At 39.4% G+C, this 12239-nt stretch overlaps 1 protein-coding gene across 1 annotated transcript in view; it reads left to right on the top strand.

Annotated features, from left to right (window-relative positions):
• The window catches only part of RFX6 (regulatory factor X6), a 32663-nt gene extending 28446 nt beyond the window's left edge, over window positions 1-4217 (top strand). The window contains exons 16-19 of the mRNA XM_063391854.1: window positions 882-1085; window positions 1597-2106; window positions 3081-3299; window positions 4051-4217. Coding sequence (XP_063247924.1) covers window positions 882-1085; window positions 1597-2106; window positions 3081-3299; window positions 4051-4217 — 1100 coding nt within the window. The remainder of the gene's footprint in view (window positions 1-881; window positions 1086-1596; window positions 2107-3080; window positions 3300-4050) is intronic.
• Window positions 4218-12239: the final 8022 nt, after the last annotated feature.

Here is a 12239-nt window from a genome sequence, read left to right on the forward strand (position 1 = left end):
ATTAAATGTTACCAAAGTGCAAATATTCCTTCAATGTTGGAACACAGGTTTGGAACCCTATTTACCATGTGGCTGAAGTATTACTATATGGAAGAGAAATGAAATTATTTGAAAACAGTGTCCTTAACATTTTCCATCTACCAGGCTTCGTCAGTGTTAGACAGTTTGAAATTATATGTTCCAGGTCCTTTGCTATAAAAAGAATGAAGATTGATTAAGATCAAGTTCTGGTCCAAGTTAATCCTTAAAAATCCAGTGAAATTTCAGAAATTTTCAGAATTATTTTTATTAGCATTGGCACTGGCAGTCAATCTTTAACTTTTTGTTGTTGCTACTCTAAATCTGCACTTTGCTGCAAGAAATGTGCATAGAATTTGTCTGTAAGTAGATGCTGCACTTCTTTCAATTCAGCCTCCAGGAGAAAAACTTGGCCTGTGTGCTAGTTGCCTTATCCTTGTGTGATTAGGTGAAGTACTTGAAACCATGAGGTAAAATCATGGTTTTCTCTGAAGAACAGCAAAACTGGCTTCATCAATAGTCTGCAAAAAGCTGAAGAGCTCCTATAACATATATAACATATATAACAAATGCTTTTCTCTAGATATCAATATGAAAAAAGAGTTCAAGCATTCTAAAGTTGCCATTGTTAGTTCTTTAGGATGAAATGTCAATCCTGATTCACTCTCAATGCACTTTACTTGACTTCATTGTTGACATTTACTTCAAGGGAATGAATCTGATTCATCCTTTCATTAGGATGGCTTCAGTAAGGAGCTGATACTGTGTGGTATAGATCTGCGGTCAGGGAAAATGATACAAAAAGAATTTATGTGCAGTGAGGATACATAGCAGCCAACAAGAGTTTTCATTTACCCTTCCAGATGCAAGCAAAGCCACCTTCACTGCATCACCAAGCTCTTGCTTCCTAGCAAATCGCAACAAAGCCACTCCTCTGCCCGGTGACACTTCAGTCAAAAATGAGTGCCTAGGAGAGCAAACCTACTTGTCAGCTGGCCACCCCAGCAATGCACCTTCTGATCTGAATGCCTTCACCACAGGAGATGGGGACAGTATGCAGCTGACAGGTGTGTATCAACTCTTCCAGCTTCTCCTTCCCTAATTTCCCTGTTAGTCTCTCAGTTCGTGCTAGCACATAGGTGTAGGAGTGATGACCACATCCTCCATATGAAGACCTCTGGTAAATAACATTTCATGAGCTCACCTTCCTTGGTGATTTACAGAAGTCAGCAATTGTAATTACCCTGCCAGTAATAGTTCCTCTTGGAAAAATGATAAAACTATCTTGGAACTCTTGGCTTGGTGAGGTTCTTGTGAGGAGAGAATGAACAGTAAACTCATAAGGACTGTAACTGTTGGAAATTCCTGCTGATTGTGGGACCTCAAAGCTGGAGAATGAAAGGGGGAAGCTTTATAGCCTGAAGCCATGAAATAGAAGCTGTGATTATATAGGTGGGGATGAGTGCATATCTTTTGTAAAAGTTTCAAATGGTAATCTGCACTTCATTAGAGGGTTTGTGTCTCAACAGCAGGACTGAGGTATGGACACTAATCACGGTTAATGTTTATTTATTCCAGATCAAATGGAGCTGTCTGAAAGCACTGGTCACCTCATGACTCCACCCATTTCACCAGCCATGGTCAGCCGAGGAAGTGTTATCAACCAGGGCCCAATGGCTGTGAGACCTCCCAGTGTAGGTCCCATGCTATCGACACATTCACAGTGCCCTTCCTACTCAGAACCGCTTTATCAGACTTTGTCGCAGACTAATCAGAACTACTATGGAAACAATTCCAATTACCAGGCTGTGTTCAGGACACAGGCCCATTCCACTTCAGGAGTTTATGACCACAGAGCAGAGCCCAGCCGATTCAATGCCTTGAGTGATCAGCAGTTCTCCAGAGACTACTTCAGCAACAGTTGTGCCGTGTCTCCCTACAACGCCAGATCCCCTTCCAGCTATGGTCCCTCCAGCATGTCTCAGGACACACACAGCATGCAGTTTCTGAATACTGGGAGTTTCAATTTCTTGAACAACTCAGTATCTACATGTCCAGGAGCAGCTTATTCTGCTAATGCTTCCAACGGTATCAATACGTATTTTCTTCTTCCTTTTGTTTCTCTTTCATTGCTGGAGTAAAATGCCTTTTCTCTGCAGCAGTTGTATTTCAGCTTTTATTTATACATTCCTGTTTTCCACTTCTCTGATAACACACAGAGATTGTAAAGTAGCTTAATAAGCTCCTTAAGAGTTTATTTTCCTCTGTTGAATCCTCAGTTAACCTCAAATGCATCTGCTGCCCTATGCTAATCTTCCTTTGGTATCATCACCATATCTTGCACAAAGGAAGCAAAACCAGGATGGCCTTGTGGTTTAACAATCTCTTGAAAAGCCCCCAAAACATTTGCAATGAAACAGAGCAGATACAAGATAGCTTACCTCTGGGATCAGCATAATGGACCATTCCAGTCACAGGGTGAAAAGAAGTATAGAAATGTGCGTTAGCAATAGTTTGGGACTTTGTCCCTCTCATCTCTCATACTTCAAATCCAAAATTACTGCTTCAGAGGTATAGTCAGCAAAACACCTCCCTCTTCTGGAAGAAAGACACAGTGGAAATGTTACTTTTGTATGGATTTGTCTATGCAGTGAACACCCTGCATATTACCCTGTACGTTTTCTTTCCATGTATGCTTTCCTTGGTTGTAAGCTTTAGAAGGAAGCACTGAACTGTTGATAAGACTCCCCATGGTGTCCCTTTAAGGCAGCCAATTGCAGGCTATGTTTGATTCTGAACTTACAAGGAAAGAGCAATTTTCTGTACTGAAGGCATGACAAAACCCTTACCATCTTTTTGTTTCCTTGTTACCTCTTTTCTTTTGGGTCAGTCCTTACATATGCTGCTTATTTTCCTGGACTGTGTGTGTAAATAAATAATCCTATTGTGAAGGGCTTCATCCAGTAACAAGTACTGTTTTTACAAGGTTATCACAGGCTCATACACTACCCAGTAGTTTCATTCATTCATTCATTTCATTTTTTTTTTCAATCTTCCATTAGGATATTATGGAAACAGCATAAATTATTCAGAATGTCACAGACTTGGAACGATGGTGGACCAACATGTTTCTGTGATCAGCAGTGTCAGCAGCATTCGGCCCCTGCCGTCCTACAGTGATATACATGATCCACTGAATATCTTGGATGACAGCAGAAGAAAGCAAACAGGCTCATACTACACAGAGTCCTCACCTTCAGTTGTCTGCCGGACCCCAATGCGTAAGTATTGCCAGCAACTGGGGAGCAGCTGTGAACTTCTTAGCATCCTGACAAATGCTGAGTAATAAATTGTAGCTCACATACACAATAGATGAAATACAACATAGAGATGAAACAGGTCAGTACTTAGGATGTATCATAAGATGTGTTTTCCTTAAAACTTTAATAAACTTGCTTCCATGAGGAGGTCTATGATCCATTGTCCCTGAGGAGTGGAATAATTGGCCTGGCTTGCATAAAAATATGTATTAGGAAGCACTTTTTAATTATTAAGTAAACTAATAATAGAATGGGATTTTCTAGGGTCTCTTGGGGATTCTCACTGTCAAAAAGATCGAATGAATCCTGGGTCAGGGGTGTCTCAGTATATACTTCCTGTGCTCTGGTCCCCCATCTTATGCTTCAACAACTGTGTGTATTAGGCAAAGCTCCCACTGACAGTGAATTTTAGGCAGAAGTACTCAATCCTGAAGAGTTTGTTTTGGTATATGCCTTGAACGAATAGCAGCTGAGCTTGGTCTCACATTCCAGAAAGGATTGCATGGAAGATATAAAATGTCACTTTATTTCTACACAAGATTACATCTTCCTACTGCTTACCTTGTAATCTTGCACAGTAGATCAGACATTTCTGTCCTTCAGATGATGTGCCTGGTAGATAGGAGTTTCCATCAAATGAAACTGGATTCTGATTTCTGTAAAATTCAATAAATTGAAAACTTGCAATGATGGTAACCTTTTTTCCCCACAGCTTCAAACTTGCAAACCACATCTTCTTCACAGTGTATGTATGGAGCATCTGGTCAGTACCCTTCCCAGGAAAATCTGGAGGTCCATGCCCCACCAAGCAGAGATATGGTGCCATCTTTACCACCAATCAACACTGTCTTCATGGGAGCAGCTGCTGGAGGAACCTAACTGGGAGAGACATGTCTGTGCCCTAAGCTTACTTTCCAACCCCAGACATTAAGGCTATGATGATAATCCCCTTCCAAGTTGGTGGAAGATAGAAGTATTACATATAGGTGTTAAAGGAGCCATTTTAGCAATGTTATCAGCCCTCCTAACACACAAATTAGCTATATTTAGATTGGGTCCTGCTTGTGAATCTCTCAGGATTGTTCTCACCATCACAGCTTTTCAGTCAGAAATTCCGGGTAAGCAGAAAGAGCCAGTGATTCTTGCACGCAAGAATGAATTGTAAAGAAATTATTACATCTATTCCTAATTTATTAAAAATGCTATTTTAGCTTTCACTTATATCTTGTTTTTTATATATATAAAATGTTTATTTAATGCCTGTGTTGCTTATTATTTATTAGGACTACAGAGTAACTGTTTACTTTCTCATATTTGACAGATTGTCAAATGTACGTATCCTACCTCCTATGGAAATGTTTACAAGGTCAATTTTTACTGTTTTAGATTAAACTAAGCCAAACTCTGAAGTTTTTTACTGTTGTGCTCTGGAAAGTCAATATCAAATGTTTAGTGCCTACTTGTGTAAGTGAAAGTCCTCAGGAAATAAATAAAACATATTATGGAGATTTTATTTCTCTTCCTCTTAAAATAAAACCAACAAAACATGCAAATATCATAAGCTAACTAATTACAGTAGCCTGCTACTGTAGCCAGATAACCGAAGGAAATGAAACTATGCCACTAAATGTCGTGGGATTTCAGAATTATGTGTGATATGAGCCCAAAGTTTCTTCTGACGGAAATCCATTAAAATATGTTCATCAACCTTCATTGGTTTAGGGCACCTGTGTAAACTGACACTGAAAGTAATAAAGATTACTAAAAAATATTGCAACCCTTCAGATAGCTATTTCAATTTTAAAAAGTGTTTTACAAGTGCCATGATAATCTGTGCACAAACACACATTTATTTATGTTTCTGGTGAAGACAAGAATATTCACTAGTGGTATTAGAGAAGACAGAGATGAGAACAAACTTACAAAACAAACTTCTTGTTATGCATTCCTGAAATAGCAGGTGTTGTTTTATAATCAGATTGTCCCAACAGCAATTCAAGTTTGAATTTAAAACCCCTCCTATTCAGTCCATTAAACATATGCTGAATATTGTGGAATTGAAGAAAAGTGCATTTTTTGGTGGAGGACAATGGATGATACCTTGATGAAGCTTTTCTTTCTAATTCTGTATAACTTCCTTTAATATCTCTCTGTCATAAGAAGTCTGACTGCAGAAAAACAATCAAAAGCATTGACTGGACTAGATCATGAATATTTCTGGATATGAAACACTTTATGTAGAAAAAAGACACCATAGTTCAGTAATTGAGAAGTAGAAGACTTCAGCTCAATTGCTTCCTAATTCAGGATGAAGACTTGTGCTGTGACCAAAAGTACCCTAATGGTACAAGAAAGCTTAGTTTCTATAGAAATTCATAATGAGATATAATGGAAACACTGATTGTTCAATATTTATTGGACGAAGTTTTGTAGCAAATGAAGTAAGTACTGCAAAAGAGTTCTTTCTTTATGACTCTTCAGGATGTATTTTGTCCTAAAATTAGTCCTATAAAAGTCAGGTTCCTTCCTGTGTATGCAGGTCACCTCTGTAGTAAGTGACAGGAGAGGAGATACCGTCTGTTGCAAGGAGTTAAGATGGGGAGTACGAAGGTGAGGGCTATGTCACTATCCTGAAATCCTTGGCTCCTTCAGCTAACAAATGACATGGCACAAATAATCAATGTAAGGTCAAAACCTCCAGATTGTTGAATGAGTCTGAGCAGAATATGTAGAGTTTGGAGAAGGTACGCAATCACTAGCAAACAGGGTTTTAGTCCATTAGGCTCTACATAAAAAGAACTCTGTGTACATAATTTCTCATATGGGATATAGTATTTATATACACCATTTCCAGAAATTTTCTTGTTGTGATGTGAACCATTTTGCACTGGGGTTTGTTGGGTTTTTTGGCTTTTTTGCCTCCCATAAATTACTGTATCTGCATATTATCTGAGATATGATCATATATCATTAAATGTGCAGATTCTCCAGAAGGCTGCAAAACACAAAGTCACATGAAGTGCACACTACTGGAGATTGCAGTTCATTGTCAAGAGCAAAAAAATTTCTAATATTCAAATAGGCAGTTGAGAGAATTCTCTCATAGTGCTGCAGAACAAAACAAACCCATCATAATTGTAACTAGCAAAACCAAATGAGAAATTTCCATTTTATAACCGATTAGTTCAATTACATAAATGGTTTAAGGAATTCAGTATGTTTTGTCTGTACAAAATGAAATAACTCATAGCTTTTGTGAATAGCCCATGGGAAGATTTTTATGTTTTGTGTTGTTAAAGCATTACAGTAAATTATATGAAGAATTAATGGAGTTGCTATTTGGTGGTTTTGTATTAGTCAGTTCAGTTGCATTTCTGTGGATGCTTTAATACATGGTTTTAATATATACATGCCTGAAAATCTGTGTTAAAAAATGTACTTATTGAGTACAGTGTCAAATGAATCTTGCCTAAAGGAAAAAACAAAGCCTTTTTTTTTTTTTCTGAGAAAGAAACATGAAAAATTAAATCTTTTTGATCTGTTTTTCCGTATCAATTGCTCTGAATTAGTGCTAGGAAAGGCAACAGAGGTGGATGAGCGAGTCAAATTTTCTTCCACTTCTAAAGTAAAAGTGATTTTAATACAAATTATGTCAACCAAGAAGAAGCAATATTGAGAAGAACCAATTGCCTTGTGTGCCATGATCCCATGCCTAGCTGTGCAGAATTTGTGCTGGATGAGGGGTGCAGTTCTTTGACCCTGAAGGTAATTAGGACCATAGGAATATTGCTCTAAAATTAGCAAGAAAGTTTAAATGTGTAGTGAAGCACAGTGAAATAACTTGCAAAAAGTAAACCTGTGTATGGCTCCATCATACCACATGCCAAATGACTGGCCAGATCAGCATCCTGTCTGCATCTTGTATATAAGTGATTGTTGGTCACTGAGAGGAAGGCAGTCTTCACTGCCTTCAGACTAGGCTTAGAACTGATTTCAAATTTACATTTGGAACTGAAAGAAGATAAGCCATTTACAATAAAGTCAGGTCTAGAAGAAACAACCAAAACTAATTTGGAGTGGTGGAGATCACATTATCAATCATACTTCTGAGTCTGGCATTATGAAATCTGAAGTTATGGTCGGGGTTCAGGCCACATGAAGCAGAATCAATGTGTATTCACATTGATTTCACATCTAATTGTGCATGCAGGATCAATGCATGTCTAAGTAGTCATTAGCTGAAACTTCTTTGATGGAAACGAGATGCATTTTTCACAGCCTAAGACGAGAATGATATCTCTAGTGGAGGGACTGTAGGACCTGTAACCTCAAGCCAGATGCTGCAACATTACTAATGGTTAGACCTCAAGAAACCAACACTACTGGGATGGTGAAAGATCAGCAAAGCAGGAGATCCTATCACAAACTATGCTGCTTCCCTGGTCACCAGACATTTGTGGCAACTACAAGTCTCAGGAGAATCCCTTATAAGGACCTGAGGCCTTACGCCAATGAAGGCATAAGCAGGAAAAACAGGAGAAAAGCAGGACTGGGATCTGAAATATCATGCCCATTGCATAATGAGAGTGACATCAAATACAATTTCTTTACATTTGGATTCTCTGCTCTTTGCACAGATTTTTTTCCTGTTTAACAACGGCTACATGTTACAATGCTGCATGGAGCAGTGGTTACACAACTGGGAACATGTAAAAGATTATATTAGCGGCTGAACTAGGAAAATCTACTTCCCTTCCTTTTGGCTTAGTTGATTATTATCCCTGATCAAATAAAGGACCACATGTTCGTACTGCCCTTGTGCCCTGGTTGCTACAGTAAAAAGAGACATACAGTGAAATTGTACATTTAGAGTACTATGTGCCTTTTTGATTTCTGCCATGTTTAATTTTCCCATATAATTCAGTTTTGTTCAGACTTTATTGATTAGTCACCTGTTTTGCATCAAAATATGTAGAGATCATCCTAAGTTTAACTAAAATGACATGTTTTTGAAAATCTGCATTACAGTAAAAATACCAAGTGTATATAATACAGTAATAGGCATTCCTGCCTTTCTATTATGTTTTTTACCAAGCTTCATCTTCAAGGTATGATCAACCTTCAAACACTAGGCCAGAAGCATGTAATCCTCTAAGAGCATCATTCTCTTGTCTTTAAACATTTTTATCCAATGTAGGTGTGCCATCCAATGACTGACCTATTGGATCTGTGCTCTTCCACACCTAATCCACAACAGCTATGATTTTCTGACAGTCCCCAGATTTCAGTTCTTGGTGAGCACTTGCATTTTAGAGGTCACATGGCCAGCCTCCAGGCTTGCTTCAGGTAACCCAGCTTCTGGCTCCTGAGAAAGATCTGATGAAATACTTTCAGTGCTGTGGATGTAACTGTTCTCTTTCTGAAACTGCCAAAATACTTGTCATTGTATGATTGATAGTATGGGCAGTGTCTAAGGAATTTTTGAAGAGAATATAAAAAGTTTCCTACTACTAAATTCCTTCCTTAAATTTTAAGAGTGAAATATTGAGGATTAAACTGAAATGGACTCAGTCTATCATACTGCGGAGATAATACTTCACTTAAATAAATAAATACTAACTAAGCCATAGATTACATTTGATATTGAGCTATTCCAGCTCATCATGGTGTTTTCTCATTTGGAAGAAAATCAAATCTTTGATCCTGCTCCAAAGTTTACATGTAGTGGAATGGTATTATCAGAAGAAACTACAACCATATCTATATAGTCAACTTGGTTTTCTCCACTGTTTGCAGACTGGTCTTTCAGTTTTCAGGTGTCAGATCTCCTGATAGTACAGTCAATCCTGTACAGTATGCTCAGGCTTCAGCCTTTAGCCAAGCTGTTGCTGTAAAAAAGCAATATTTTGTCTACTGCAGGATCCATATCTACTCTAAATCATCAATGTGATCTCCATCCCTTCAGTCTTTCAAGAGGAACCTCCCAGATATCCTGCTCCATCCAAAGAGCTGGGAATGAGATTCACACTACATCTACCAGCAGTCAAGACATGACCTATCACTGATAAGTGATATGCCCCTGAGGACAACTCAGATGCAAGCAAAACTGTACTATTTAGGCTTGGAACTTTGTCGCTTTCTCATCTATCTCCAGGCAAAATAGTGTTTAGCAGATGTCTGTCCCTAAAGAATTCTTTAGCTCATGAAATCCCTTTCTTTAGCTCTTGATGCTCTTAGAGATTCTTAGAATTGTGGCTCACATGATTTCTGTGAGCCTCTCTGAATATCTTGTAGATGCCTCAGGTGAGACTGAGACGTCTGTTTGGCAACAGGTCATATAACTGTCATTGGTTAGTACATGACCAGCTTTAAGCCCCTTCATGGCTGGCTTTCTGTGACCCCTGAAAGTCTCACTGCAATGTCAGGGTGAGATGTTTGTCCACTTATTTGGACTACTTGGTGAGCCCCAACCCCAGGCTGGCTGCAGCCCTGCAGCAATGCAAATGTAAGAGCTGGCTCTGACCTCCAAGAAATGCTGGTCACAAGGCAGACCAGATTGAACTGGACATCACGCAACCTCTAGGAGGAAGCCAGATGTTTTGGAGAGTGTGCAGTGGAGAAGATGTGTTTAACCAACATCTGGCTATGTGCTGCGTGTCCTTGTGGGTAAGCTGAGGGTGAGAAGAGAGATAAACTAATAAGTGCTTGAACATTTTTGAGTGGCATTTGGAGTTCAGCTTTGTTAACACTGATGGGTGCAGAAAGCTTTTGATACATATGAGGAATCCAGTCCTTAATCCTGTAAGTAATAGAAAATATCTTCCAAAAATATCCAGACACCTAATTTATAGATGCTTTTCTTCTGTAGCAAAATTTGTCTGTCTTTAAAGAAAGTGATCTTCACCCTTGCAGTGCTAAGCAGAAAAACACTTGAAAACATGTAAAGCCCCCTGAGACTGCTGGTCTCACATTTAAAAATGCTATCCTCTTCTCTTTCATCTTGACAATGCTAAAGGTAAGGCAAGGCTTCCACATCTGCATTCTGTTTCTCAAGTAAGCAAACAGTTCTTCTGAAGTGTTGCACACTCAGCAGTTCCTGCTGGCTGGCATTAATGAAGTGGCTTTACCAGGAAAGTGCATGCTGAAGAGCCACAGAGATAAAAACATAACTCTCAGAGTGGGGATGGGTGGGGGTAGGCACTGCTCTTACTTTATGTCACTGGCCTACAGCATCACTGGGTCAAATGCTACACTTTTCCACAACTACAGCATGGCACAAGGGTCATGGTTTAGGAAAAGAAATAGAATGGGATTGAAATTAGTGAAACCCAGTGCAACTGATAATTATGGATACTGCTGTCAGATGGGGTTGAATTGAATGGAATTTCTCAGCCACCTACAATCACACTGCATTGACCAGTTTTCTGTCAGCCTCCAGGAATTCTGGTGAATTAGTAATTTCCCTGTGAGAGGTTCATGAAGTGACTCAGTGGGACAGGCAGTTTGAGACACACCAAAGGGTGGACAGCTTCAGGAGTCCTGGAGTGCTGACACTACTCAAACAGCAAAAAATCTGCCTCTCTCAAGCTCTGTTTTATCTACTGTCTCTCAAGAAGACCTTCAAAAAAGCTGTAGTGCCAAACAAAATTAGGCTGAGATCAAAGCACAAGTCTGTGCAACCTGTGTGATGGACATGATATGTGGGAGAACATTTGGATCAGAGATTTAGGTATATTGAACATTTGCTGTCTGATTTAGCACTTTGACCTGTCCTGAAAGAAAATTATTCTTTAGAAAGCTAGAACAAGAGAAAAAAAAAAGTGAATTTTGATGAATGTAATTGGGAAGATTCCCTGCCAATTCTCTCTCCCTTCTTTTTTCAATAACTCAGGTTTTTGCGACAAGATGTGAGAGCGTATTTGTCTCTCTCACATGTTGGTCAAAAGAGCTCTGCCGAGATGAGTGCCCGTAACAGAATGCAAGTGAATACACAAAACTGGGGCGAGATTGAACAAAACTGAAAGACATATTTAACCAAGGGGTGCACAAAAATGCCTGACCTAATGATTTAAATTCAGAGCAGCAAAGAAGGAAGCAGGAATAGAGCAAAAGCTCTACTTCATCTCAGCACACATTCAGGACGCATTTAGATGTGCTGAAACTGCAGACCAAAACAACTCATGGAAACAAAGCAAAAGAATCCCACGCAACTGGGAGAAAGGAAATTGTTTTCCCAAGGCAAAGAAAGATAGCCCAGGTTTTAGTATCTGTCATTATTGCTGTCATAACTATTTCAGCTAAGATCACTTTCTCTGCAATGACTGAGTTACATGGGTGAAGGCCCAGAATTTGGGATTGCCAAGTGCTGATGCTCATTTTGATGGGAATGCTAGATCATTTTACTCCTGAACAGTTTGCTATGGCTTATTCTGTATTAATTAATGCTACTAGCAGGAGTAGGTAAATCCTGAGGGATTTGTGCAAAATTATATTGTCCAAAATTATACTGTTTGAGCAGCATTGAGAACTTCAGCTACAAAGTGTTGGATTTCCTGGTCAGCAAGGGACATACTCAGGTAGGCCAACAGACACAAATGGCTTCTCTAAATCTGCTTCTCTCTCTTCTGCCTTAACTTTTTCTTCTATTTTCTTTCCCTAGGCACAAAGAGCTTGGTGGTTCTCCACAGGAGCAGCCTCTCTTGCCAGGTTCTGCCTTGGTTGACTTGGGTCTCCATCCCCTTTTCTTACTTGTCCCAGTGTAAGTTCGTGGTGAGGGCTGAGTAGTCAGTCAGAAAAGGGAGGTGCCCACTCCAAAGCCCTCTGCTTTGCTCCTGGGACAGGAGGAGCCAGGAGTGGAAGTCCTATGTGCACCCCTCTCTCAAGGAGAGCAGATTCCATGCT

The sequence above is a fragment of the Prinia subflava genome, chromosome 2, assembly GCF_021018805.1.
Source record: "Prinia subflava isolate CZ2003 ecotype Zambia chromosome 2, Cam_Psub_1.2, whole genome shotgun sequence".
NCBI lineage: Eukaryota > Metazoa > Chordata > Aves > Passeriformes > Cisticolidae > Prinia > Prinia subflava.